Source organism: Trichomycterus rosablanca, chromosome 19, assembly GCF_030014385.1.
Source record: "Trichomycterus rosablanca isolate fTriRos1 chromosome 19, fTriRos1.hap1, whole genome shotgun sequence".
NCBI lineage: Eukaryota > Metazoa > Chordata > Actinopteri > Siluriformes > Trichomycteridae > Trichomycterus > Trichomycterus rosablanca.
In genome coordinates, this window is record NC_086006.1 from 24,399,894 (window position 1) to 24,423,985 (window position 24,092).

At 41.2% G+C, this 24,092-nt stretch overlaps 1 protein-coding gene across 1 annotated transcript in view; it reads right to left on the reverse strand.

Annotated features, from left to right (window-relative positions):
- fyco1a (FYVE and coiled-coil domain autophagy adaptor 1a) overlaps nt 1-24,092 on the reverse strand; it is a 32,673-nt gene that overhangs the window by 7,920 nt on the left and 661 nt on the right. Inside the window, exons 2-13 of the mRNA XM_063015653.1 lie at nt 23,357-23,454; nt 22,950-23,056; nt 21,434-21,559; nt 20,344-20,450; nt 18,061-18,204; nt 17,368-17,461; nt 13,769-16,243; nt 12,397-12,489; nt 10,972-11,090; nt 8,127-8,294; nt 2,348-2,500; nt 1,439-1,662 (exon numbers count right to left, since the gene is read on the reverse strand). Of these exons, the coding sequence (XP_062871723.1) occupies nt 1,439-1,662; nt 2,348-2,500; nt 8,127-8,294; nt 10,972-11,090; nt 12,397-12,489; nt 13,769-16,243; nt 17,368-17,461; nt 18,061-18,204; nt 20,344-20,450; nt 21,434-21,559; nt 22,950-23,056; nt 23,357-23,408 (3,862 nt within the window). The 5' untranslated portion in view covers nt 23,409-23,454. The remainder of the gene's footprint in view (nt 1-1,438; nt 1,663-2,347; nt 2,501-8,126; nt 8,295-10,971; nt 11,091-12,396; nt 12,490-13,768; nt 16,244-17,367; nt 17,462-18,060; nt 18,205-20,343; nt 20,451-21,433; nt 21,560-22,949; nt 23,057-23,356; nt 23,455-24,092) is intronic.

Genomic DNA, 24,092 nt, shown 5'->3' on the forward strand with positions numbered 1-24,092 from the left:
TTATTTAACCGGTGTTTGTCTGGTAAATATAATAATGAAAAAGCTTTGTGACAAAAAGTCATTTCATTTCATTTTTCTTCACACTTTGTAGTAATGACTAATTGGGTACTGACAAACTATATAGCCAAAAGTATTTAGACTCGCCTGCTAATTAATGGGGCTGATTATTATTTAAATGTTTTGGCCACCCATTGCTATCCATAATGTTAAATACATTTGAATAAAACCCTGTCCACTAAACACTTATAAACAGTGTTTAGTGGATGGTGGAATTGTGTGTGTTGTACCTGGTGTATGGTGGATTGTGTGTATTTTACCTGGTGTATGAAGGGGCTGTGTGTATTCTATGTGGTATATGGTGGAATTGTGTGTATTTTATCTGTTGTATAGTGAGACTGTGTGTATTTAACCTTGTGCACAATCGGATTGTGTGTATTTTAAAACCCTGATGATAAGTCCACTAAACACTTATAAACAGTGTTTAGTGGACTTATGGTATAAACACTAGCTAGCTAGCTAGATAGATAGATTTATTGATCCCGAAGGAAATTAGAGTATGGGACTGGAATGCCTTTGTGTCCAACATCAATTTCTCTTTTGACTAAATTGCCACAAATTTTCACAGACACACTTTATATGAACATTTATGGTTTTGGATTGGTCAAGTGTCCACGTTCTTTTAGACAGACAGTGTATGCGTGTTGATGCATTGACGTCAGCAGTTTTAAAAAGGTGTGTTTTAGATATCCACGCAAAACACACAAAATTTGCATTTTTTTTCACAACCTCCAGCCATGACACACTATTCAGCGACAGCAGACGTCACTTCACATTTGACGTTTTGTATTTGTGTAAAAAGCTTCAGTTCGGTGTGGCCTAGATTTTAGCACATCAGTGTATTGATTGAGACTGTAACTAGAAAGCAGTGCACAACATATAATCTTGCCTTCTGTTCAGATTGCCATCAGGACCTAGCAACAATGCCACTGTGTGACCAATCCTTTGTTCCATAAAGATGAGTACAAGCTGCTAACACACACGCTGACATTTTGAGGACAGACATTACTTGATAGTTATTCGTGTGTTTTTGTGGATGTGAGATTAACACGAAAAGCACGTACATGTTGTGCATCATCATTTTTGGGACTCTAAATGGAAGGCCAGCACTAAACGCATTATTAAGAAAGCTTGGCTGAGATTGCCACCTCCTGTGGTATTGGAAAAAAAATTCAACCACCTCAAGTACTAATGGTGCCATTTACTCTGTCGTCACAGCACTTTCTCATGAAAGTGTTAATCGTTCAAAAAATAACCCTGACCCTACAGTAGGAACTGGATATTTTTTCTATAAAAAAGAGGTTTGGGTAGCAGTTCATTCCAGTTCCAGCCTTTAGACTGTTTCCAGTGAGTGTGTGTATGTGTGTGTGTATGTGTGTACCTGTAACACTGGGAGTGGGTTCGTTTACTGGTGATGGTGTGCTGGCAGTGTGTGGTGCTGTAGCTTTTGTATTTGTAGGGTTCTTGACTTCAGCACCGGAGAGTCTCTCGGCCACAGCGCAATGCTGCGAGTAACACTCCCTGCAACAGCGCTCCTTCTTCGGCCCATACTTTGTCGTCACAAAGTTATTGCTGCAGTAGTAGCAGAAGATCCGCCCACACAACCTAACACACACATAAATGCATCAAGAAAAGAGGAAAATGTGCAGGTCACTGAAGTTCCTAGACATTAACCTCATGAAACCATGTGTTTCCTTGCACACGGGCACAGTCTTACTGGACCAGGTAAGGTTTATTCCCTAAACTATTGCCAGAAAGTTGGAGGAATGTAATTGTTTTATATAGTTGATTTTATTCACCTGTTAGTGTGTAACAGGGGAGTGTGAACTTATACACCAGGCTGTGGCTCAGTTATACACAGAAATCTCTCTGGATTCCTTTAATCTTTATTATTTATTAGAATATTAATGTCATGTTTTACACATTTTGGTTACATTCATGACAGGACAGTGATGGACAATTTTGTATCTCCAAGTCCCCTCACTTGCACATCTTTGGACTGTGGGGAAAAAACCCACACAGACTCCGGGAGAACATGCAAACTCCACACAGAAAGGACCCAGACTGCCCCACCTGGGAATCGGACCCAGGACCTTCTTGCTGTGAGGCGACAGTGCTAACCACCGAGCCGTGCCCCCCCTACTTAAATCTTTCAATGATATTCTGGACTGTGGGTGGTGGAATTTCTAAATTTTATGCAGAAATGAGTTGAGAAACATTGCTTAAGCAATGTTTGGTCTTTGTTTGGTGGTTACCATTGTACAGCATTACTGGTCTTTAAAAGTCTTACCTGCAGTGGTGTTTGCGGAGCAACCACGTGAACTGACTCTGGCAACTCAGGCAGTGCGTGGCCTCTCTATCCACCAGCCACCATTGTTCCTCCGCCCTCAGCTTCTGCTCAAACTCCAGAGTATCCATCTTCTGCCACAGAGCGTCCTTATCTCTGCACCACACAGTGGGAGAAGGGGAAAAATAAACAGGTCTGTAATTTACATGCACTCGTACGTGACAGGTACAGTGTGTCATGGTAGTCTTGAGATTTTTCTTCTATGACTAAATGATTGGAACATATTTCTTTGTCCAAAAAATGGAAGTATTTTCTTTACTGTGTACAACAATATACATACAGTCACTTAGAATATGCTAGCACACCACTGTTAAAAGTTTGAACTTTTTTTTTTTTTTTTACCCCTTTTTCTCCCCTTCTAGCACATCCAATTGTTCAATTAGCATCGTGCTTCCTCTCTGTCTATGCCGAACCCTGCCCTGACGGAGGTGATTGAAGCTAACCCGTATCCCCTCCGAAACACGAGCAGCAGCCAGATGCATCTTTGCCACCCACACATTGACGAGTTTTGGCGCCACCCAGCGTTGCATGCGGAGAGACACACCCTAAGGGCACCCTCTCCCATCTCTGTGTAAGCGCCTCCAATCAGCCGGCAGAGAACGCAATCGCATTCTGACAGAGAGAGACCCACATCCGGTTCTTTGTCCCACCCCCCACATGAGCAACCGGCCAATCGTTGCTCATATAGCCACTCAGCTTCGAACCGGTAAAGCAAGGCTGGATTCGATACCACGCTCTCAGAATCCAGCCCTGGTTGCAGCGCGTTTCTTTTTACCGCTGCGCCACCTGAGCGGCTAAAAGTTTGAACTTTTAATGTTTTCGACTCTCAGCAGAGCCACTGACCTGGCGGGGTGTCCATACAAACCCAATTGGCCGTGTTTGAGAAAGAGAAGGTCGGACAGGGTATTGGTTAAAAGAAAATTTGTATTTTCAAAGCTTTATTGTCATATGTACAGTAGGAAACGTGTTTCCCTGTACAATGAAATTCTTATTTTGCTGTCCACACATGATGTAACAAAGTACAAAGATAATAATAAAATAAAATCAAATTAAGAAATAAGTTAGATATAGTAAAAAAAACACGCTGAGTATAAGTTATGTACATTGTGCAAGAAAAGAGCAGATATATTGCAATCAGACAATATAGTTACATGTGCAAAATGTAAAGACAGTAGTGTAAACATACATGTGCAGCTGTATGTAGACCTGTAAACAGTCATATGTGGTATAGTGCAAGTATTGTGCGCAAGTGTGATAGTGTCTATGAATAATCAGCTCAGCTGTTTAAGAGTCTGATAGCTGTGGGAAAGAAAGAGATCTTTAGTCTTGTTGTCCTGCATTTCACACTTCTGTATCTCCGGCCTGAGGGTAGAAGTGTGAATAGTCCATGTTGGGGGTGGGTGGGGTCTTTGATGATGGACGCAGCTCTCCTGTGGACTCTGTGATGGTAGATGCTCTGGAGAGAGGGTTGTACCGTCCTGGTGATTTTCGTAGCAGTCTTTATCACTCTCTCCAAGCGTTTGCGATCCTTCACAGTAGAACTGCCGTACCACACGGTGATGCAATTGGTCAGGATGGACTCAATGATGCAGCGGTAGAAGTTGCTGAGTATTTTGGGTGACATGCCAAATTTCCTCAGCCTCCTCAAGAAATACAACCGCTGCTGAGCCCTCTTTAACACCTGTGTGGTGTTTAGTGTCCAAGTGAGGTCATCACTGATATGGACCCCTAGGTATTTAAAACTGTTCACCCTCTCCACCTCAAGGTCCCGGATAAACAGTATCCCTACCACATGTCAAAAACTATGTGGACATTCTAAAATCCTATTTATATCTGATTGTTGAGGGGGGCCATACAGCACCAAGAGTCCTGGAACTTAGAAATACGGTTTACATTCCAAATTTTAAAACAACCGGCTACTTTAAATTGCCCTGAACAATTGAGTGAACGTGTTAGTGTGTGATGCCCTGTGATTGACGCCCTGTCCAGGGTATGTTTTTGGGTGATGTCTGACCCACCACAAACTGAATGAAACACATAAATACATTTCTTAAACAATTTGGTCAGAAAGTGTTATAGCCAATTTGCAGCTGTAACACTTTTAAAAGGGCAGACTGATTGTTTCTTTAATAAGCTTTTCAGTACAAGGTATTCTGTTGGCATTTTATGCTCCTGTTAGTGGCTCAGTGGTCGGCTGAAATAACTGAAACCATTAAATAAAAGGCACGGACATTATTCATTATTCATGTCAGTAACCACTTAATTCTATTCAGTGTAGTGGTCTAACGCAAACTAGAAACACAGGCTGCGAGGCAGGAATACACTCCTACTGCCGGATCAGCTGGCAATCGGATGCAGGGCGCCGCTTGGCTTGGCATTCAGTCAGTCATTCATACCTGGGGTCGATTTCAAGCAGCCAATACACTTTTAATCAGTTTTTTTGGAAATGGAAGGAAACAAAAAAAAAAGCAAGATGAAAACACACAGACAAAAGGGAACTGAAGTCCTAATAGAAGTTCAAATCCAGGTATTCAGGACCGTGGATTTAGAGCACTGCATGCTGCGCCTCCCTCTCGCCACGCACTTTGCCATGTAGTGTATTCATGAAAGATCTTAACCGACATGCAAAAAATACAAAGGCAAAAAATATACGGCTACTCAGCACCCCTTTCAGTCCAGCTTTTCTAATCAATTCATAATTCCCATTATCTACAATTCTCTCTCTCTCACACTCTCTCTCTCTCACTCTCTGTATGAGTAAGTGCTGGTGAAAAACAGCAAAAAGCCCATGCTGGTCCACGGCAGGATGTTTATTTTTCAAGATCACAAAAAATAGCTTGACGTTAAACACACAGAAAAAGTGCACATTGATTACAGAACACCACAGGATTGCTGTCTGGTGCCACTTACGTAGAAAGACATTCCAGACACGTTGCTAATTAGTCTTTTTACGTCCCCTAATGTGACTGATTTATTCCTACCAGTCGTACATATTTTTTACAAGACTTTATAACACAATAAGTAGCCCAGAAGTGCTAATCCAGATAATCAGGACTCTTATCACAACAGTAAAAACATTAGAAAATGTCTTTTTCAGTCCTGCCTAAACTTTAGTATACATTAATTTCATACAATGATCAGCCATAACATTAAAACCACCTCCTTGTTTCTACACTCACTGTCCATTTTATCAGCTCCACTTACCATATACAGTGGGGCCAAAAAGTATTTAGTCAGCCACTGATTGTGCAGGTTCTCCTACTTAGAAAGATGAGAGAGGTCTGTAATTTTCATCATAGGTTCACTTCAACTATGAGAGACAAAATGAGAAAAAAAAAATCCAGGAAATCACATTGTAGGATTTTTAAAGAATTTATTTGTAAATTATGGTGGAAAATAAGTATTTGGTCAATAACAAACAAGCAAGATTTCTGGCTCTCACAGACCTGTAACTTATTCTTTAAGAAACTCTTCTGTCCTCCACTCGTTACCTGTATTAATGGCACCTGTTTGACATTGTTATCTGTATAAAAGACACCTGTCCACAGCCTCAAACAGTCAACCATGGCCAAGACCAAAGAGCTGTCAAAGGTCACCAGGAAGAAAATTGTAGACCTGCACCAGACTGGGAAGAGTGAATCTACAATAGGCAAGCAGGTTGGTGTGAATAAATCAACTGTGGGAGCAATTGTAAGAAAATGGAAGACATACAAGACCATTGATAATCTCCCTTGGGGTCAAGATCTCATCCCGTGGGGTCAAAATGATCATGAGAACGGTGAGCAAAAATCCCAGAACTACACGGAGGGACCTGATGAATGACCTGCAGAGAGCTGGGACCAAAGTAACAAAGGCTACCATCAGTAGCACACTACGCCGAGAGGGACTCAAATCCTGCAGTGCCAGGCGTGTCCCCCTGCTTAAGCCAGTACATGTCCAGGCCCGTCTGAAGTTTGCCAGAGAGCATATGGATGATCCAGAAGAGGATTGGGAGAATATCATGTGGTCAGATGAAACCAAAATGGAACTTTTTGGTAAAAACTCAACTCGTCGTGTTTGGAGGAAGAAGAATGCTGAGTTGCACACCATACCTACTGTGAAGCATGGGGGTGGAAACATCATGCTTTGGGGCTGTTTTTCTGCAAAGGGGACAGGACGACTGATCCGTGTTAATGGAAGAATGAACGGGGCCATGTATCGTGAGATTTTAAGCCAAAACCTCCTTCCATCAGTGAGAGCATTGAAGATGGAACGTGGCTGGGTCTTCCAGCATGACAATGATCCTAAACACACTGCTCGGGCAACGAAGGAGTGGCTCCATAAAAAGCATTTCAAGGTCCTGGAGTGGCCTAGCCGGTCTCCAGACCTCAACCCCATAGAAAATTTGTGGAGTCCGTGTTGCCCAGCGACAGCCCCAAAACATCACTGCTCTAGAGGAGATCTGCATGGAGGAATGGGCCAAAATAGCAGCTACAGTGTGTGCAAACCTGGTGAAGACTTACAGGAAACGTTTGACCTCCGTCATTGCCAACAAAGGTCATGTTACAAAGTATTGAGTTGAACTTTTGTTATTGACCAAATACTTATTTTCCACCATAATTTACAAATAAATTCTTTAAAAATCCTACAATGTGATTTCCTGGATTTTTTTTTCTCATTTTGTCTCTCATAGTTGAAGTGTAGCTATGATGAAAATTACAGACCTCTCTCATCTTTCTAAGTAGGAGAACCTGCACAATCAGTGGCCGACTAAATACTTTTTGGCCCCACTGTAGAAGCACTTTGTAGTTCTACAATTACTGACTGTAGTCCATCTGTTTCTCTGCGTGCTTTGTTAGCCCCCTTTCATGCTGTTCTTCAATGGTCAGGACTCTCCCAGGACCACCACAGAGCAGGTATTATTTAGGTGGTGGATCATTCTCAGCACTGCAGTGACACTGACATGGTGGTGGTGTGTTAGTGTGTGTTGTGCTGGTATGAGTGGATCACATTGGTCACAGGACACTGCCCACAGTATATTTTTGGTTGGTGGACTATTCTCAGTCCAGCAGTGACAGTGAGGTGTTTAAAACGCCGTCTGATCCACTCATACCAGCACAACACACACTAACACACCACCACCATGTCAGGTCCTGGGAGAGTCCTGACCATTGAAGAACAGAATGAAAGGGGGCTAACAAAGCATGCAGAGAAACAGATGGACTACAGTCAGTAATTGTAGAACTACAAAGTGCTTCTATATGGTAAGTGGAGCTGATAACATGGACAGTGTGTGTAGAAACAAGGAGGTGGTTTTAATGTTATGGCTGATCGGTGTATGTGTGTAAAAAATGACATTAAAATCCTAATAAAGAAATAATTGATGTTCAGTTTTGTATGTAATGTATTTAAATTGATAGAAAAACTCTCTTAAGCGTCGTCATTAGGAGACATTAGAAGATGAAAAAGGGAGGCAGAGCTAAAGCTTCACTGCTCTTTCTTTCTACAAACTTTATCTGCATCCTTAATTAAAATCAGCTGTGTAAAGCAAACTTCCATTTTAAATTCCTACATGAACACATGCAGACATAATTATTTAAAAACGTTACCCAAACACAGTGCAGGTGAACGATTGGCTCAGTGCCCTGACTCGGTGTAGCGAAGCCCTTTTGAATCACCCCAGCTCTGTCAATTCCAGTGCATTTTGGACTATTAGTGGGTTTATTTAATGAGCTGAACTTGCCTGATGAGCTCGATGAGGCGTTCCTCCAGTGTGCTCCTGGTCTGAGTGAGGTCTTCGATCTCGGCAGCCATTCTGAGCTGCTTAGTTTGAGCATCAGACAGAACTTTCGGCAGCTTCACCTTCAGCTCATCGGACTCCTGCTGCACGGCTCCCAAAGTCTGCTCTGCACTGTGGAAAGAGAAAAGAGAGACATCAAGTGTAAAATAAACACAGTTTCATTAATGAAAATCAAGCCCCAGCTTTCTCATGAACAAACAAACAAACAAAATGAAAAAAACAAAAACAAAGCAATTTTGTAATTTTTTAATGACTTAGTTAAAAATGTAACGCTTGATTTTTAGGATACTGACACAGAGGCTTCATAACTGATGCATACAGCATATCCCTTCACTAGACACTTAATTAGGAACACCTGTATACCTGCTTATTCTTGTATCCATCCAGCCAGTTGTGTGGACGCAGCACAAAGCACAGAACATCAGAATGAAAAAACAAATGTGACAAAAAAAAATTTTATCCCCTGATTTTTAAGTTTTCCTCCACAGTGCAGAGCAGGTTTTAGGAGTACAACAGTACAACAGGAGTCTAATGAGCAGAAGGTGAACCTGGAGAAAGTACTGTCAGATGGGGTGGGTGCTAGTCTGCAGCTCTCAGCCAGCAAATGGGTCGTAAAATAGAACTGGTAAATGATTACATACCTTTAAGTAATTACTTGTCCCTGAGGGGGAAGGGGGGGGCAGCACGGTGGCTAAGTGGGTAGCACAGCAAGAAGGTCCTGGGTTCGATCCCCAGGTGGGGTGGTCCAGGTCCTTTCTGTGTGGGGTTTGCATGTTCTCCCCGTGTCTGCGTGGGTTTACTTCGGGTGCTCCGGTTTCCTCCCACAGTCCAAAGACATGCAAGTGAGATGAATTGGAGACACTAAATTGTCCATGACTGTGTTTGATGTAACCTTGTGTGAACTGATGAACCTTGTGTAATGAGTAACTACTGTTCCTGACAAGTGTAAAACATGACGTTAAAATCCTAATAAACAAACAAAAACAAACATGTCCCTGATGGGATATGGGGATATTTTGCTCTTTAAATAAATTAATTGTTTTTTAAGGGCAGTGGTAGCTCAGCTGGTATAGAACTAGTAATCAGAAGGCTGCTGCTTTTACTAAATATACAGTAAAAGTAGTATTTTATAAATGTGTTGTGTTTTTCTTTTGTCAAATATCATGAGGATTATAATGATCCCAAATCATTCAGTGTGCAAATAAATAACAGAAAGTGGCGCTCAGGTGGCAGAGCAGTCTACCATGTTAGCCCACCACCGTTGGGATCTCAAGTTGTCAAGTCAAATTCCAAATGTACTTTCGACAACCCGGGTGTCTACAGAGACACACGAATGACTGAGTGCGACAAAAGGGTTAAGAACCAATTGGACACTGGGGAAAAAAAAGAGAAGAATGACTGACTGATTGAATAAACAAATAAATTAAAAATAATAAAATAATAAAAAATAAAAAGAGAAATGGGGGGGGGGGGGGGGGGGGGGTTTACATTTTTACAGCACTTTATGTATACTGGAAAAAAAATATGCATAGAAAACAGTGAAATTACCCCATTAATGCTCCTCTCACAAACTACAATGCATTTTACTCACCTCTGTAAACAACACGTGTGAAAATTACGAGACAAAAGTGAAAACGAACAGAGAGCATCACTGCAAACGCTGTTCAGTAAAAACCTCTGCACATCTGTATGCAGACATTGTGTCGGAAGCAACAAGTATTATCTTCTTACATGATTCTTCACTCTCCCTATACTAGATGTAACAAAAAGCCTCCACAAGGGGGCGTTCGTGTACAAACTGGAACCACTATGCTAAAATGTCCATGAAAATTCCTATTTCATAACAAAGGTGCATGTAAGGGTCAGGGATATATTAAACGTTGAGCGGATGGAAGTTACTTGTAATGCACTGTAGAATGCAGCAGAGGATTGTTCAGGAGTGCTGACAGGCGACCAAGGTGAGTACCGAGTGACAGCTGTTGGCCGAACATGAAGGCTATGGCAGAACTGCTGCTGTTGCTCAAATTGCAGAACATTTTAATCCTGGTGATGAAGTGAATGTGTCAGGTTACAATGTGCATCGGACACCTCTGTGTATAAGGCTGTGTAGATGCTGGCCAGTCAAATTGTCTTTGCTAACCCCTATTCACTGTTGAAAGCACCTACAATTGGCACATAGACATCAGAACTGGACATGGAAGCAATGGAAAAAAAAAATCGACTGGTCCAACAGATCCTGTTTGGCCTACAAAACAGATTGACTGTAGGATGATCCACCTTACAACGTTCTTATTTTGAAGGACTAGCTAGAGGAGATTAGGGTCTCTGTAATATTTTGCTTAATTTTTAGGTGACCCACATTTGGCAACACAAACAATCAAAATGAAAAACAAAACAAAATAAACTTTTATTAATTAATAAAAATGGTGGCAATCTGGTCCCACTGTGGTTTACAAAATGTAACTTAAAGCCTTCACAAGGGGGCGTTCACATTTTTGAACTGTGAGAGAAAAGTGGAGCCACACAGACACGGGGAGAACACGCAAACTCCACACGGGAATCGAACCCAGGACCTTGTTGCTGTAAGGCCACCGTGCAGCCCTCATTTCTGTGTTGTGTACAGCTCTGCATCCTCCTCTGTCAGTGCTGCTGTGTGATCATGTTCGAGTATAGAAGTGGGATTTTGGAAGAATGAACTAAATGACTTCATTTCTATCCAAACGGTTGTGTGTGTGTCTGTGTGTGTGTGTCAGTGTGTGTGTGTGTGTGTACGTGATGAGTGAGTTACCCTTTCAACCTGTCCTTCAATTGCTGTATTTCATCCTCTCCAGAACAAATCAGAGTCTCGGCCTTGGCGATGTGCAAATCTTTCTCCTCCATCAGCCGAGAGCACTCGGAATTGACTTCCTGCAAAAAGGCAAGCGGGTATTCAGGATTTTCTACTCATTGTAGCTTCTCTATTATTAACAGAACATTATTAGGAGCATCTGTACACTTGCTTATTGATGTAATTTATCTAATCAGCCGGTCATTAAACACAGGTCATGAGGTATAGCTAATGTTTATGATAAAAAAGCGACGTGTAATTTGGGAGATGTGAGGTGTAACCTCATGGACAGAATTTCCTTACTCAATATTACTAATGCTCTGGAGACTAAATGGAAGAAAATCCATGCAGTCATGTTCCAAAACTGAAAGGAAGCCTTCCCAGAAAAGTGAAGACTGGTCTGGATGGCAACAATAGGGGAACTAACTTCACAGTTTTGGAGGTGATGTGAGAGTGTCAGGTGTTTGTCACCTCTGGTCTCACTTTAAAGTGGAGATGAATTACCAAGGACATGGTCTAAACCTTCTGAGGACTAAGGAATAATTGTAGTCGTGAGAATACAGAAAGAAAAACCAATCAAGTGCATTCGCTAAGCCCCTGTGTGAGCACACGGCTAATGAGAGCTCTGATATTGTCAGTCATAGCATAATTAACCCTCCTCTTTTTTCATCACCTTCAGTGTCCTGGCCTTTCTTTAAGGTTAAGAGAGAACTGTGGGATCCTCCACATGCTCATGTCTAACTTATTAGCCTGACAAACGTCTGTTTAATTGCTGGGTGGTAATGAATAGTCATTGCATGAGTTACACAATTTATAACACATTACTGATACTACATGTGTAATGGTGCACAGGTCATTACTGAACTTATTCTACACAGGGATCACAATAGAATAAACACTGTGAATAAAATATAGATGTGATCCTGTGATCTGCTCCATGGCTGAATTAAGATCAGAATACAGGCTTCAGGTCACTAGCCTGAAGGACTAGCTCTCGAATTAGAATCTCAGCTGTGCTACCTACCTTGACAGGTGCCCAACAGGCATTACTATTTATATGTTTACTAGAAATGTGACAGTATTACTAACAGTATATTATTTAACCCTAATTGCTGTAATTTTGCATTATAACCATTATTTGATTATTTCTGAAATTTACTTTTGATCTTTTAAATAAAAATGTTCACATCACAGAAAGTCATGCACGGTGATTTCATAGTATCACCATTGGACAAAATAACACTGTATAGGTATTATCACGAACAATATTATATCATCCATCCTTACTTACATATACATTTTACTAGAATAAACGTATCAACCTTTAAAAGTCAAAATGCTTTCTAATATTTAAGCAGAACTCAACATAGATAAAAATGAACAGACCTCCAACTCTGAGACTTTAGATTCCAGGCATGCCATCTTCTCTTTCTCAGTCTTCACTTGTGCTTTTAAATTCTCAAACTCTTCATTTAATCTCTGACAGAAAAATACATAAACAAAAATACATTTTATAAACAAGTTTGAAAAACAAATGGTATTAAAAAAGAATAACCTCAATGTGACTCCTCTGAAAAGGCTTCTTACAAGACTTGTATGAATGTCTGTGGGAATTTGTGCCCATTTAATCAAAAGTTGACAGCATTTGTATGGCTGGGCACTGACATTTGTCATGAAAGCCTAAACTGATGTTCCAGTTCATTCCAAAACTGTTCAGTGGTGCTGAGGTCTGGACTCCAGTTCGCTGGAGTTTCTTTAAACCGAGATTTTCATGTCTTTATACAACTTGCTTTGTGCAGACAGTCGGCAACGGCCTTCCCTAAACTGCTGCAGATAATTATAAATGAAGCATATAATTTCCTTTATGCCTATGATTTATTACACCTGTTAGCAATAATTGTGGCTGAAACACAAAATTACAAGGGGTGTCCCAATACTTTTGTTCATTTAGTATTTGTACAGGAACCTTTAGAAGGGTTGGAAAAGCTCTGCCAACCAAAAGCGCCCAAAATACCCATCCACTTCTACAGTGATTGGTTAGTAAAGATGTGTAAATAAAGGCACTCAGGTGGCGCAGCTGTCTAATGTACTGGCCCATCACCACTGAGATCTTGAGATCTTGAGATCTTGGGCGCCCATACAGACACGATTAGCTGTGTCTGAGGGAGGAATGGTCGAAGATGTTCCTCTGCTGGATGGTCGAGGCACCTGCATGAGAGATGGTAGATTTGGGCAGCAATGCTTGACCTTCCATACATAATGCTGCTCTCTGTGAGCCTCCATCTCTAGCAGGTGAAACGAAGCAGTCCAGGGTCTGTGACAGTCTGTGACTCTTCTTGGTCATGGAACAATTATGAAAACATTAAAATGCCCTTTATTTAGAACTAAATCTACAAAATATGGAAATTTAACTCAGAGGGAACTTGGTGGAACAGCAGTCTATTATTAATCGTGCCCACTGACCTGGTTGGGCACTCTACAAACACAACTGGTCGTGTATAAAGGAGGGAAGACTGGATGGGGTATCACCGCATTGCTGAACAAGGGGCAAAAAGAACACTTCGGTGTATCTCCATATGGGAATCTATCACTGGCTAGCACAAAGAAGAACCCAGTGGCATGGCCAGTGTTAAAGAGAGAGTCCAGTAAATGACCAGATTATTGAACACTAAAATAAAGACATTCCCACTTTGCTATGCATTTGCTATGAGGAATTTTAGTGACTGTACGAGTGCATTGAGAATAACGATCTGCTTACCTTCACCTGGCTCTGGTGCGCCATACTTTCTGAACTCATCTGAAACCTTACAGCTGCTGTCTCCTCCCGTGCCGCCTCTCTCTCACACTCAGCTTTGTCTAGCAGCTCCTTCAGCTCCAGTACTGTTTTTGGAAGATTCTCCAACTGCTGAAGCTCCTCTCGCAGACTGGCACTCTCCTGCTGAAGCGCAGCCAGGCTGGCATTTAATCCGTCTATCTCACGTTTGCCTTGCTCCTCTTGTTCTTTAACTCGCTTGGCCTTGGTTTCCCAGCATTTCTGAGTCTCTTCACGTTCCGCCGTCAGCTTGCAGACAGTCAGTCCCAGCTCTGCCATCTCTGTGTTGACTCGTTGGAGCCCTTCTTTGCTATCAGCATTCTCCAGGATCAGCTTTTCGTTCTGTTCCTTCAGTTCAGCTATCTCCTCCTGGGCTGTGGCGTAGTCGGCAGTTAGCTTACTTAGTGCGGATCTTTCGGCGTCTAGTTCAGACGTTACAGCCTCCATGCGCTGCTTAGAGTGCAGAAGTTCACCGACATGAACTCGGTTTAGCTCCTCGCCTTGCTTTTTGAGTTGTTCAGTCAGGGTTTGTAGCTCCTTTTTAGACGCTTCTGTGATTTCCAGACTGGCCTGGATCTTGACCTTGTCCTCAGAAGCACTGTGCAACTTGCTTTTTAGGTCCACAACTTCTTCCTGAAGCCTGGACACTTCTTTAACATTTATGTCCAACTGCCCCTCCAACAAAGCAATATTCGTAGCCATCTTTTGGGCTTCCTTCGCATTACAGGCACTTGTCTCTAGCTGAGCTGTTTCTACAGCTTTTCTCTGCACCTCTAAGTTTTCTATCATCTTGCTTTGTCTCTCAAGGGCACTCTCTGCATCCACCTTCCCTTTCTGCAGCTCTCGTTCACGGGCTTCCAGTTCATCTATTGTCTCCTGGAGCTTCTCATTCTGCTGCTCTTTGTCCTTCAGTTGGGAATCTCGTTCCGTCAATTGCAAGGTCAGGTTTGCTTCATTTTGCCTGGATCCTTCTAAGCTTTTCTCAAGATAAGCACTCTGTTCTTGAATGTTGTGTAGCTCCTCTTGCTTAGAAGTGAGAGCACCCTTAAGTTTCACATGCTCCTCCTTGAGTTCCCCGTTCCCCTGCTGCAACTTGTGAGCTATGCCTTCAGACTCTTTAATCTGCATGTTTGCTTTCTGGAGCTTCTCATAAAGGCTGCGGTTCTCCTCACGCATCCGCTGTTCCTTTTCATCGACGGTCACTTTAGCATCGTCAAGTTGTCCTCTGAGCTGATTCTCGGATGCTCTCAGCCCAGCAAGCTCACTTTCTAATGCAGCCTTGGTTTCTTCCAGCTGTTTGCAGGTCTCCTCGTTCTTTTTGGCTGATTGGATGAGGTTGGTGTTTAATTCCATCAGATTGGTGCACTGCTCTTTGTATTCGTCGATCTTCTTGCTCTGGTCTTTGATTCTGGTCTCTAATTCTTGCACATCTCCACCCAAGGTCTGTTTCTCTTGTGCCACCTTCTGAACTTCAGACTCCAGGTTCTGGATTCTCTTGGAGCTGGAGAGAGCTGCAGCTTCTTTAGTCTTGAGCTGTGCATTCAGGCTTTTCACCTGGCCTTCCAGGTCTTCTCTAAGAGCACTCAACTTTTTCTGCAGCTCTTCAGTTTCCTTCACTGTCCTCTTTTTCTCAACTGCAGCCTCTGACTCTGTTGTCTCCAGACAATGCTGAAGGTCTTGCAGGTCTTTTCGGAGATTGTTAGCTTCCTTCTCCCTCACCAACAGCTCCTCTTGAAGTTTATCCATGGCGTTGCGTTGCTCCTTGGCCAGCTTTTCACCTTTTTCTGTTAAAGCTGTCATTTTAGTTTCTCCATCTCCCAAGGCTTGCTTTGCTTTCCTGAGGTCTTCAGCCAGTCTTTCAGCATACTTTCTTTTCTCCTCTCCATCTGCTAGTGCTTCTATCCTCCCTTTCTCTGCCTCCTTAAGTCCATCCAGGAGCTCATGAATCTTCTCTGCTGAGTCCAAGTGGCTGGCTGCTCTCTGTCCTTTTTCCTCAAGCACCCGATCAAGTTTAGCCATAAGCTCCTCGTTTTTTCTCTCTGCGGATGCTAACTTTCCATGAAGTTCCTGCTTTTCTGCCTCTCTAGCAGCTTCACGTCCCCTCAGGAGCCCCAGCTCTTGTGCTAGAGTCCGCTCCCTCTGATCCAGCACCTGCAGCTTGAGCTGGAGCTCTTGGTGATTAGCCTGAGCTGCTAGTGAGATGTCCAGCTGTCGCTGCAGTTCAGTCACTACTTCACGAAGCTCTGTGGTCTCACCACCGAGCTGCTGGACTTGGTCAATAAGCTCTCGTTGCTTCAGTTCAGACTGATCCAGCTCCAGACGGAGCTCGTCCACTGTGCTTAAGGACGAATCTTGTAGAGGTTCCACAGATTCATTCAACAGTCCCTGTCCAAAGTCTGGACTGTAGAGAAACTCTGGCACCTGGTGTAAAAGTTATCATTTAGTTTGTTTCAAGTCAGATGTTTACATACACTTGAAGTGGCATGTATATTAGGGAACTGCATTGATTTCTGCAAGTATTTTTCTAAACACACTTCTTTGTCCAAAAATATATTTGCAAATTTAATGATTCATAATAATTAGAACAAATTATTAGTTAATTTTGATTATGTAAAAACAATCTGCTGGGTAAAAAACCATATATAGAACATCATATAGACTGATAGATTATTGATTTGGTGGTGTAAAAAGTTCTATAATGTAATTTTACTTCTTGACACGACCTCCTAATTCATTGATAGTTATTAAAGGTGAATATAGCTGGTGACATTTCTGTGCCCATATAAATACGGCCAGTTTGACTGCAAGTTTAAGGTTAGGAAGAAATGCCTTAGAAGAAAACTATCACCTTATACTGAGAAGAAATCTGTCCAGATTGTTAGATGCACTGTGTCGACTACCAAGAACAGGTCTGCCATGAGGTGCTTGGGTGGCTGCCCAAACATCGTAGCCCACCAGCCACCAAAAATTAACACCCTAAAGCTTGACTAGTTGACAAGATATTTGATGATTGAATGTCTGATGTCTGAAGGGTAAAGGTAGAGCTACAGCCCTGAGACTGATTAGCACCCTGTCTGGGGTTTTCGTGCCTTGCACCCAGTGTTTCCCAGTGGAATTGAACCCACTGTAACCTTGACCAGAATACAATGGTTTAAGTGAAATAAAAATGAAGTGAACTAAAAGTTGTGTACTGTATGTATGTTTAAACTGTACTATAATCTCAGCTCTATATATAATATAGTGGTGACACAGAATAAACAAATACGACATTTAAACACTTATTTAAACAGTTAACGGTAATTATTTGTATTGTACGTATTTCACGGTCAACTACAGCAATCAGCTTTGGTAACTACTGCCCTCTGCTGGAAACAAACCATGAAGCAAAAGTTTCACTAAGTTCAAGTTTTACATTTGCATTAAATTTAGGCCCAACAGTGGAATCTTGTGGCAACCATACGATTACTAGTCCAATACTTTATTCGTTGAGCTACCACTGCCTTATTTGCATCTGGAATCCTGTCTGATAAAGAGCACTTAATCACCTGAGAGTACGAGCTGGCCAGGCTGTTGATGCTGGAGCTACGACTGGGTGGTTTCCACATGAGGCTGGGAGAGCTTGTCGTACCCAGAGTTCTCCTGTGACAAATATTTGAGAGTGTTAGCAGGAACAGTGCACATGATGATCGTGTTTGCTTGTACAGAACATCAGATAACTGTAAGAAATTAACAGCTTTACATGCACTTGGACACCTGACCATGACTTTGTTAGACATCCCAGTTTGAAACAGAGTGACCCCTATGTGATCTTTTCAGCACTTTTCTGACTTTGGAGTGCATCTTTGGAAATTTGTGCCCCAATTTCAGTCAAAAGAGCATTTGTATGGCTGGAAACTGATGTTGTAGTTAAAACACATTAATTCAAAAAGTATAAGGGATGTCCCAATACTTTTGTCCATATTGTGTCATTAAAATACCTAAGGGGCCGAGTTGTGTGGATACCAAAACAATGTTTTCTCTTCAATGACATACAATATATACAGTGTGGGACCAAAAAATGTCTCCCAGTCTAGTCATTTCCAATTCCCGATTGTGAATCTGGTGCCAGATGAGCCGGATCACTACACCACCCTCCGACACATCCAATCAGCATCTGCTTTTTATGACTAGGTTATAGTAATGTGTGCTGGTAAGTATGGAACCAGTACCAAAACAAAAATCTAATTTTCTTCACCTACCTTGCAAAACTGGGCCATGCTGAATCCAGGTCATGACCTCGGGAAGCCACATCAAACTGGACCTCGTTGAGCTCATAGAGGTAATTAATAATGTCCACACTGAGGTGAGGCTTTATGAAGGGACTCCGGGAATAATACCAGTCACTACAAACAGATCACAATCACAGCTTTAACACTCACTTCATTACTATTAAAAGTGTGGAACAGGATTATTTCATTTCATAAGTATAAAACACAAGCTAAATCAAATTAATTGGTACAAAAGTTATAACTGCTTTATCCTGGTCTGGGTCACAATGGGTCCAGTTTCCCTGAAACCACTGGGCACAAAGCAGCAACACACCCCAGTCAAGACGCCAACCCATTGTGGGGCCTCGGTCTCCCCGTCCCACCTCAGAGCCAATCATGTCTATACCACTGGGGATTCAAACCCTGGATCCCAGCAGTATTGGACTGGGCTAACATAATTTACCTCTGTGCCACCCAAGCTCCCTGGTAGGATTTACATTCAAATTAAATAAATTAATGATTATTGCAAGAGATTTGGTTGACTTTTTCAGATCTTCTATAACTTACAGTATTTGGCTAGAAGTATGTGGACACCTCACTATAAACCTGTTGGACATCCTTAACATGGAGTTGCGCTCCCCACCCTCTCCACTGATGTGGCTTTAACATTTACATTTATGGTAATGTGCAGGAGCTTTTATTCAAAGCTGTTTCTAATTGGTACTGAACACACTAAATGCAGGAGATTGAGAGCCAAGGACCTTACTCGAGAGTAGCAACTTGTTTCGATTACTAAGCCAGTACTTTAACCACTGAGCCACTGTTCTATAACAGCTTTTACTTCTCTGGTTTTCTGAAAAGACTTTCCACAAGATTTCGTAATATGTGCGTGGAAATTTGTGCCCATTCATTTAAACAAGCATTTGTAATGTCATGCACTAACGCTGGATCAGAAGGCCTGGTTCACTAATCTGAGGTCTGGGCTCTGTGCAGGCCAGTGGAGTTCCTCTAAAACACGTCAAAGCATGTGCGGTTTTGACTTTGCTCTGTGCACAGAAGCACAACCATGTTAGGGAAAAGAAAGTTCTTTTTCCTAAACTGTAGCCACAAGTCAGCCACATTTAAAATGAAGCATATAATTCATATTAAATAAATGATTGTAAACATCTGTTTGTAACAGGTCTGGCTGAAATCACTAAACTAAAGTCCAGATACTTCTAGCAATATAGTGAAGCTTGCTTTTTGTGCCTTGATTAGCTACTTTAGATACACTGTCTGTATAAAAATGTCACTTCAATAAAGAGCACAAAAGCAAATAGCTACAAATAGCTTTTTAAGTATAAATTTGAATGAATAAAGGGTATAATTAGTGTCAGGACAACACCCACTAATCCCTAATAACACTAACGACTTATTGATTAATCAGTTCCAGTTTAATGTCAAACACAGTCATGGACAATTTTGTGTCTCCAGTTCACCTGACTTGAATGTCTTTGGACTGTGGGAGGGAACCGGAGGAAACCCACGCAGACACGGAGAGAACATGCAAACTCCACACAGAAAGGACCCAGAACGCCCCACCTGGGAATCAAACCCAGAAGCTTCTTGCTGTGGGGCGACAGTGCTACCCACCTAACTATCCAGAGGCCTTCGGAATACATAATAATTAAGGATCTAACAGAGCGTTTTTGGTTCCTAACCTTATAATGATTTTATAAACTGGCCCTTCATCTAAACTCATCTCTGTATACGTCTGCTTACACAACAAATCACACATCCGCCTATTATTCTCCAAACACAAAGAAAAGGGCAGCTTCCACTTCAAGTTTGTTGAAGTGATAGTTAAAAAAGGAAGCGAAATTATCAAGGTAAAACAATGAAAGTGTTTGTTTACAGGAACCTGAAATAATGTCATTACCAACACGCAACACTCACGCTTTACACGCTGCAGGATGCAAACATGAAAAATCATATGCAAGTGATGCAGCGATGGTGCAGGTTACACATGTAACGGAATGATTTCTGCAAATGTTCTGCGCACGTACTGCACATCTTTGTCCTAAAATACTGCACAGCATTACTGTAGAAATAAAGAAGTGAACTAAACACTAGAGTAAAAATAGCTGAATTCGATTTAATAGCAGTCCAGCAAGTCGGGCCAATTATAGACCTAATACTAGGAATCAGTATGCTGTATCAGAATCAGTGCTCTCCTTCTGCAGAATTCAGGCACAATTAGTACAGTTTATTCGACTGTGATGTGAGTGTGGTTACCTGGTAACCTTTTGGTTTAGGAGGCACTGCTGAAGTGTGTCAGCTAACCGCTGGTGCACCAGAGAGTAGCGGATAAAAGCTCGTCCTTTTCCCAGAGATGTTTTCAGCTGAGTAAGCAAATCCAGAAAGATAAGAGACAGAGAAAACAAACACAAGGTCTGATTAGGGAGACAGGAGGATAATTAATGGATAATCACAACATCAGATATTACGATCATGGACTGGCACTAGAATGTTAGTACTCGCATAATTAATAATGAAGTGTCCTCAATGATTCATCATGAAAACATACGCTTAAATAATTAGGTTTCTTTAAAAAAAGCTTGTGGAACTATGCTGTCTATGGCAAAGTGGAATGCCATAACTGTTTTATTTTTATACTGGGACATGGGGAAAAATATACACACATGTACACATTCAATGCTAATCTCATCTGAACAGGGTTTTTTAAGCTAACTCTGCTATTTTACTTTCTCCTTTACGATGAACTGCGATGACAGACAGTAAAAGTAGGGGAACATTAATAACTAGTTTGCATCATAAAGTAAGATATGGCTACATCAATGAATGTCCAGATTAGTCTGGAAATACCAGGATTTTAATGCATTTAAAGAGTCAGAAAGCATCCTCTGAGATACATTAATATTTAAACGTATTCAGTATAAGGAAGTTGGTTTTGCTTTTACCAGTACTTACAGGGCAAACTAACATGATCCGTACTTTTACAGGAGAACCTGACATTTATAAAAAAAGGTTTATTTATGCAAATGTACAAGGAAGTTAAAAATCAATCATTTACTTTGTTCTTTAAATCTAAAAAAATGTAGAACTATAGCAAACCAGGACAAATGTTGGATGCCTAATAAGAAAGTGCAATGCTATAAAGCCTTTCATAGTGCAATTATAAATTACTTAGCTTGAGATTGTAAAAACCTTAATAAAAAAAAAAAAATTGAACAGTATGTAAGATGCAAAGGAAAACACAAAAGTCTTTTCCCTCCAGACAGTGCCTACAAAGTCTAAGTGGCACCACCATGCCAACCAGTAACTAATCATTCTGTAACAAGGAAACAGTGGACTGGTGTCGTACCTCGGTTATGGATTTGACGAAGCGAATGCCATCGTTGGCTCCTTTGATTTTGGCAAGACAGTCATTAAAATAGTCCCAGTAATCCTTCCTGGTTCCCAGAAATGTAGTCTTCTCTTTCTGGTCAAACTGTATAAAAAATGAAGTGCTGATTTAGGAATAGTTTGGACTAAAATTTCAAAGGTAATAATTAGGTGAACATGTTTGTTGTCTAATGATTGGGGTTTTTTTTGTCCTGTATTGAAGCTACGACCAACGCCCCCCTTTTAGCTACCCTTGTATTTCAGGGTCAGCACAGCAGATCACTCTGTTCTGCACTTGATTTGAAACAGTTTTAACGCTGGGTGTCCTTCCTGACACAACCCTCCTTATTTTATCTGGGCTTGGGACTGACAATGAAAGCTCGCTGACAAGTTCACCTCCCAAAGGCTCGACTGTTCGGCCAACCCCCCCCCCCACACAAGACGTAGCCAGTCATGTTTGTGTAGACATTTCTTATTAATCAGTTTCTAAACACAGTGAGATATTATAAGTAAAAGCCAAATGTGTGAAAATGTAGACCCAGACTATAAGGCCACAAGTATTTGAACACACCTTTTGTCATTGTGTGGAAAATCAGTGCAGCAGCCACCACAGAGGAACATTTCAAATGTTCGAATATTGATTTCAAATGCTTTAATAATCAAAAATCAGCGCCAGACATCACAAATGTGTTGTTGACTAAAATGAGCACAAATTTCCACCGTGTGGAAACCATTTACAGAAGAACGGAGGCTTTTATAGTCTTAAAGGAGTAACCAACTCTATATAGTTGCTCATGCTTTAAGAACAAGCTGATGGTCAGATAATTGTGGCTATAAAGTTTATATATTAAACACATTACAGATTTGTGGAAAATACTGAATGAGAAATACAAATTTACAGGTACTAGTTAGCATTGTGCAAAGTGGGTGTTTAAATCATCACACACTTTTTATTTACAGTAGCAGCATCACCTCAACGCTGGAATTACTTCACATGGCACCAGACTCAGGCAGTCGGTGTGGAGCAAAATTTACAACTACAATTAAAGTAAGATAAGAAGTGCTGCTTGCATGATGATAAATTGGAGTTTATACTCTCCCCTTATAAATCAGTTAAAATTTCAGCTACATTTACCTTGTAGCTCCAGTGCAAAAACTAAAGAAGCAAACATTAGACACTCAAGTTAGTGTCCAGGATGGTTGAATAGTTTAAAGGACAGAGGAAATGCGCATCACATTTACATATCTGGCTGACCGGTTCTTTAAACATAACTTCCTAAATTACCCTGATGACACAAAATGATTGTTTTGAACTGTATCACTTCACTTTACCAACCAACATACATGCAAAGAACAAACATCATCAGTACTTTTAATTATAGTGACGATCACTCGAACACTCATTCCAGCTACTGGCGACATCACAGCAGTGCCTGGCACTTACTACAACAGTGTGTGTGTGTGTGTGTGTGTGTGCTGTAGCAGAGGCTCTGTACCTGTAGCAGGTACTCCAGTTTGTAGGAGAACTTGTGAAGGTTTGTGCTGTCGTCTGTGATCGGCTCTCCGTTCTCCTTGTACTCTTTGGCGAGCTCTGTTATAGCATCTATCAGAAAAAAACAAGGAAACAGTGCGAGTGAGTGAAGTAGATCAATAATAAAACAAATAACACATAGCAATCAATACTACAAACTGAGATCAGCTGCAATCATCAACCAGGCTTGCAATCATCATTATAATTTATTCCTGAGCTGTTTAATGCAGTTGAGGTCAAGGTTCTTTACAGATTTCTCCAAACCAAGCTCATCAAATCATTCCCATTCAATTTATTTTATACATGTTAGCGATGAGTGTGACATACTCATTAAACATTCTCTCACACATCATACCCCCCCTCCAACTGTACCATGAAGATCTCTGATGATCCTCTGAAGCTGGGTCTCACCAGCCGTCGCCATGGTCCTGCTGGCTCCCTGATAATCAGGTCAAGAGCTCATGTGGAGTCTGCTGAGTCAGAGACACAATCAGGGGTAACATAGAAAAAAAAGTCTGAGTACACATACAACACCTGACAGATCCATACACACATCAATTAAAAAAAAAATTGATTAATTTGATTGATTAACAAAACATTGCTTTCCGATAGCCGAGCAATATAACAATATATACCAGCGAATGATTTTTTTATTAAGGGGTCTACTATTAAAGTTTTGTGTTACTATTTCAGCAATATACAACCCCAAATTAAACCTTATTAATAAAAATAGAGAGCTATGGTTTGTAAAATCTATTTCCTCTGTTTTAAACAAAAGTATGACATCTGACACTGTGTCACATCACCTTTTCTTTTTTCTTTTTTTTTTTTTACAATACTTATTAATCATTAGGGGTGTTAAGACAATTAATAGACAATTGATTCAGGTTTAAAAAGCTTAATTTTTAATAATTCTTTTATTATGATAAATACATCACAGGTTTTTAACAGGACACAGGTCAGGATTACGAGCAGGCCTATGCACTATAAGAAAATGAATTTGGCTATAATGCTAAAATAAAACCAGTGCTGGATTAGTGGATAGGACTCAGGGCCAGTAATCTGTAGGGTAAGTTTAAATCCTTGCTCTACCAAGGCACCACTGTTA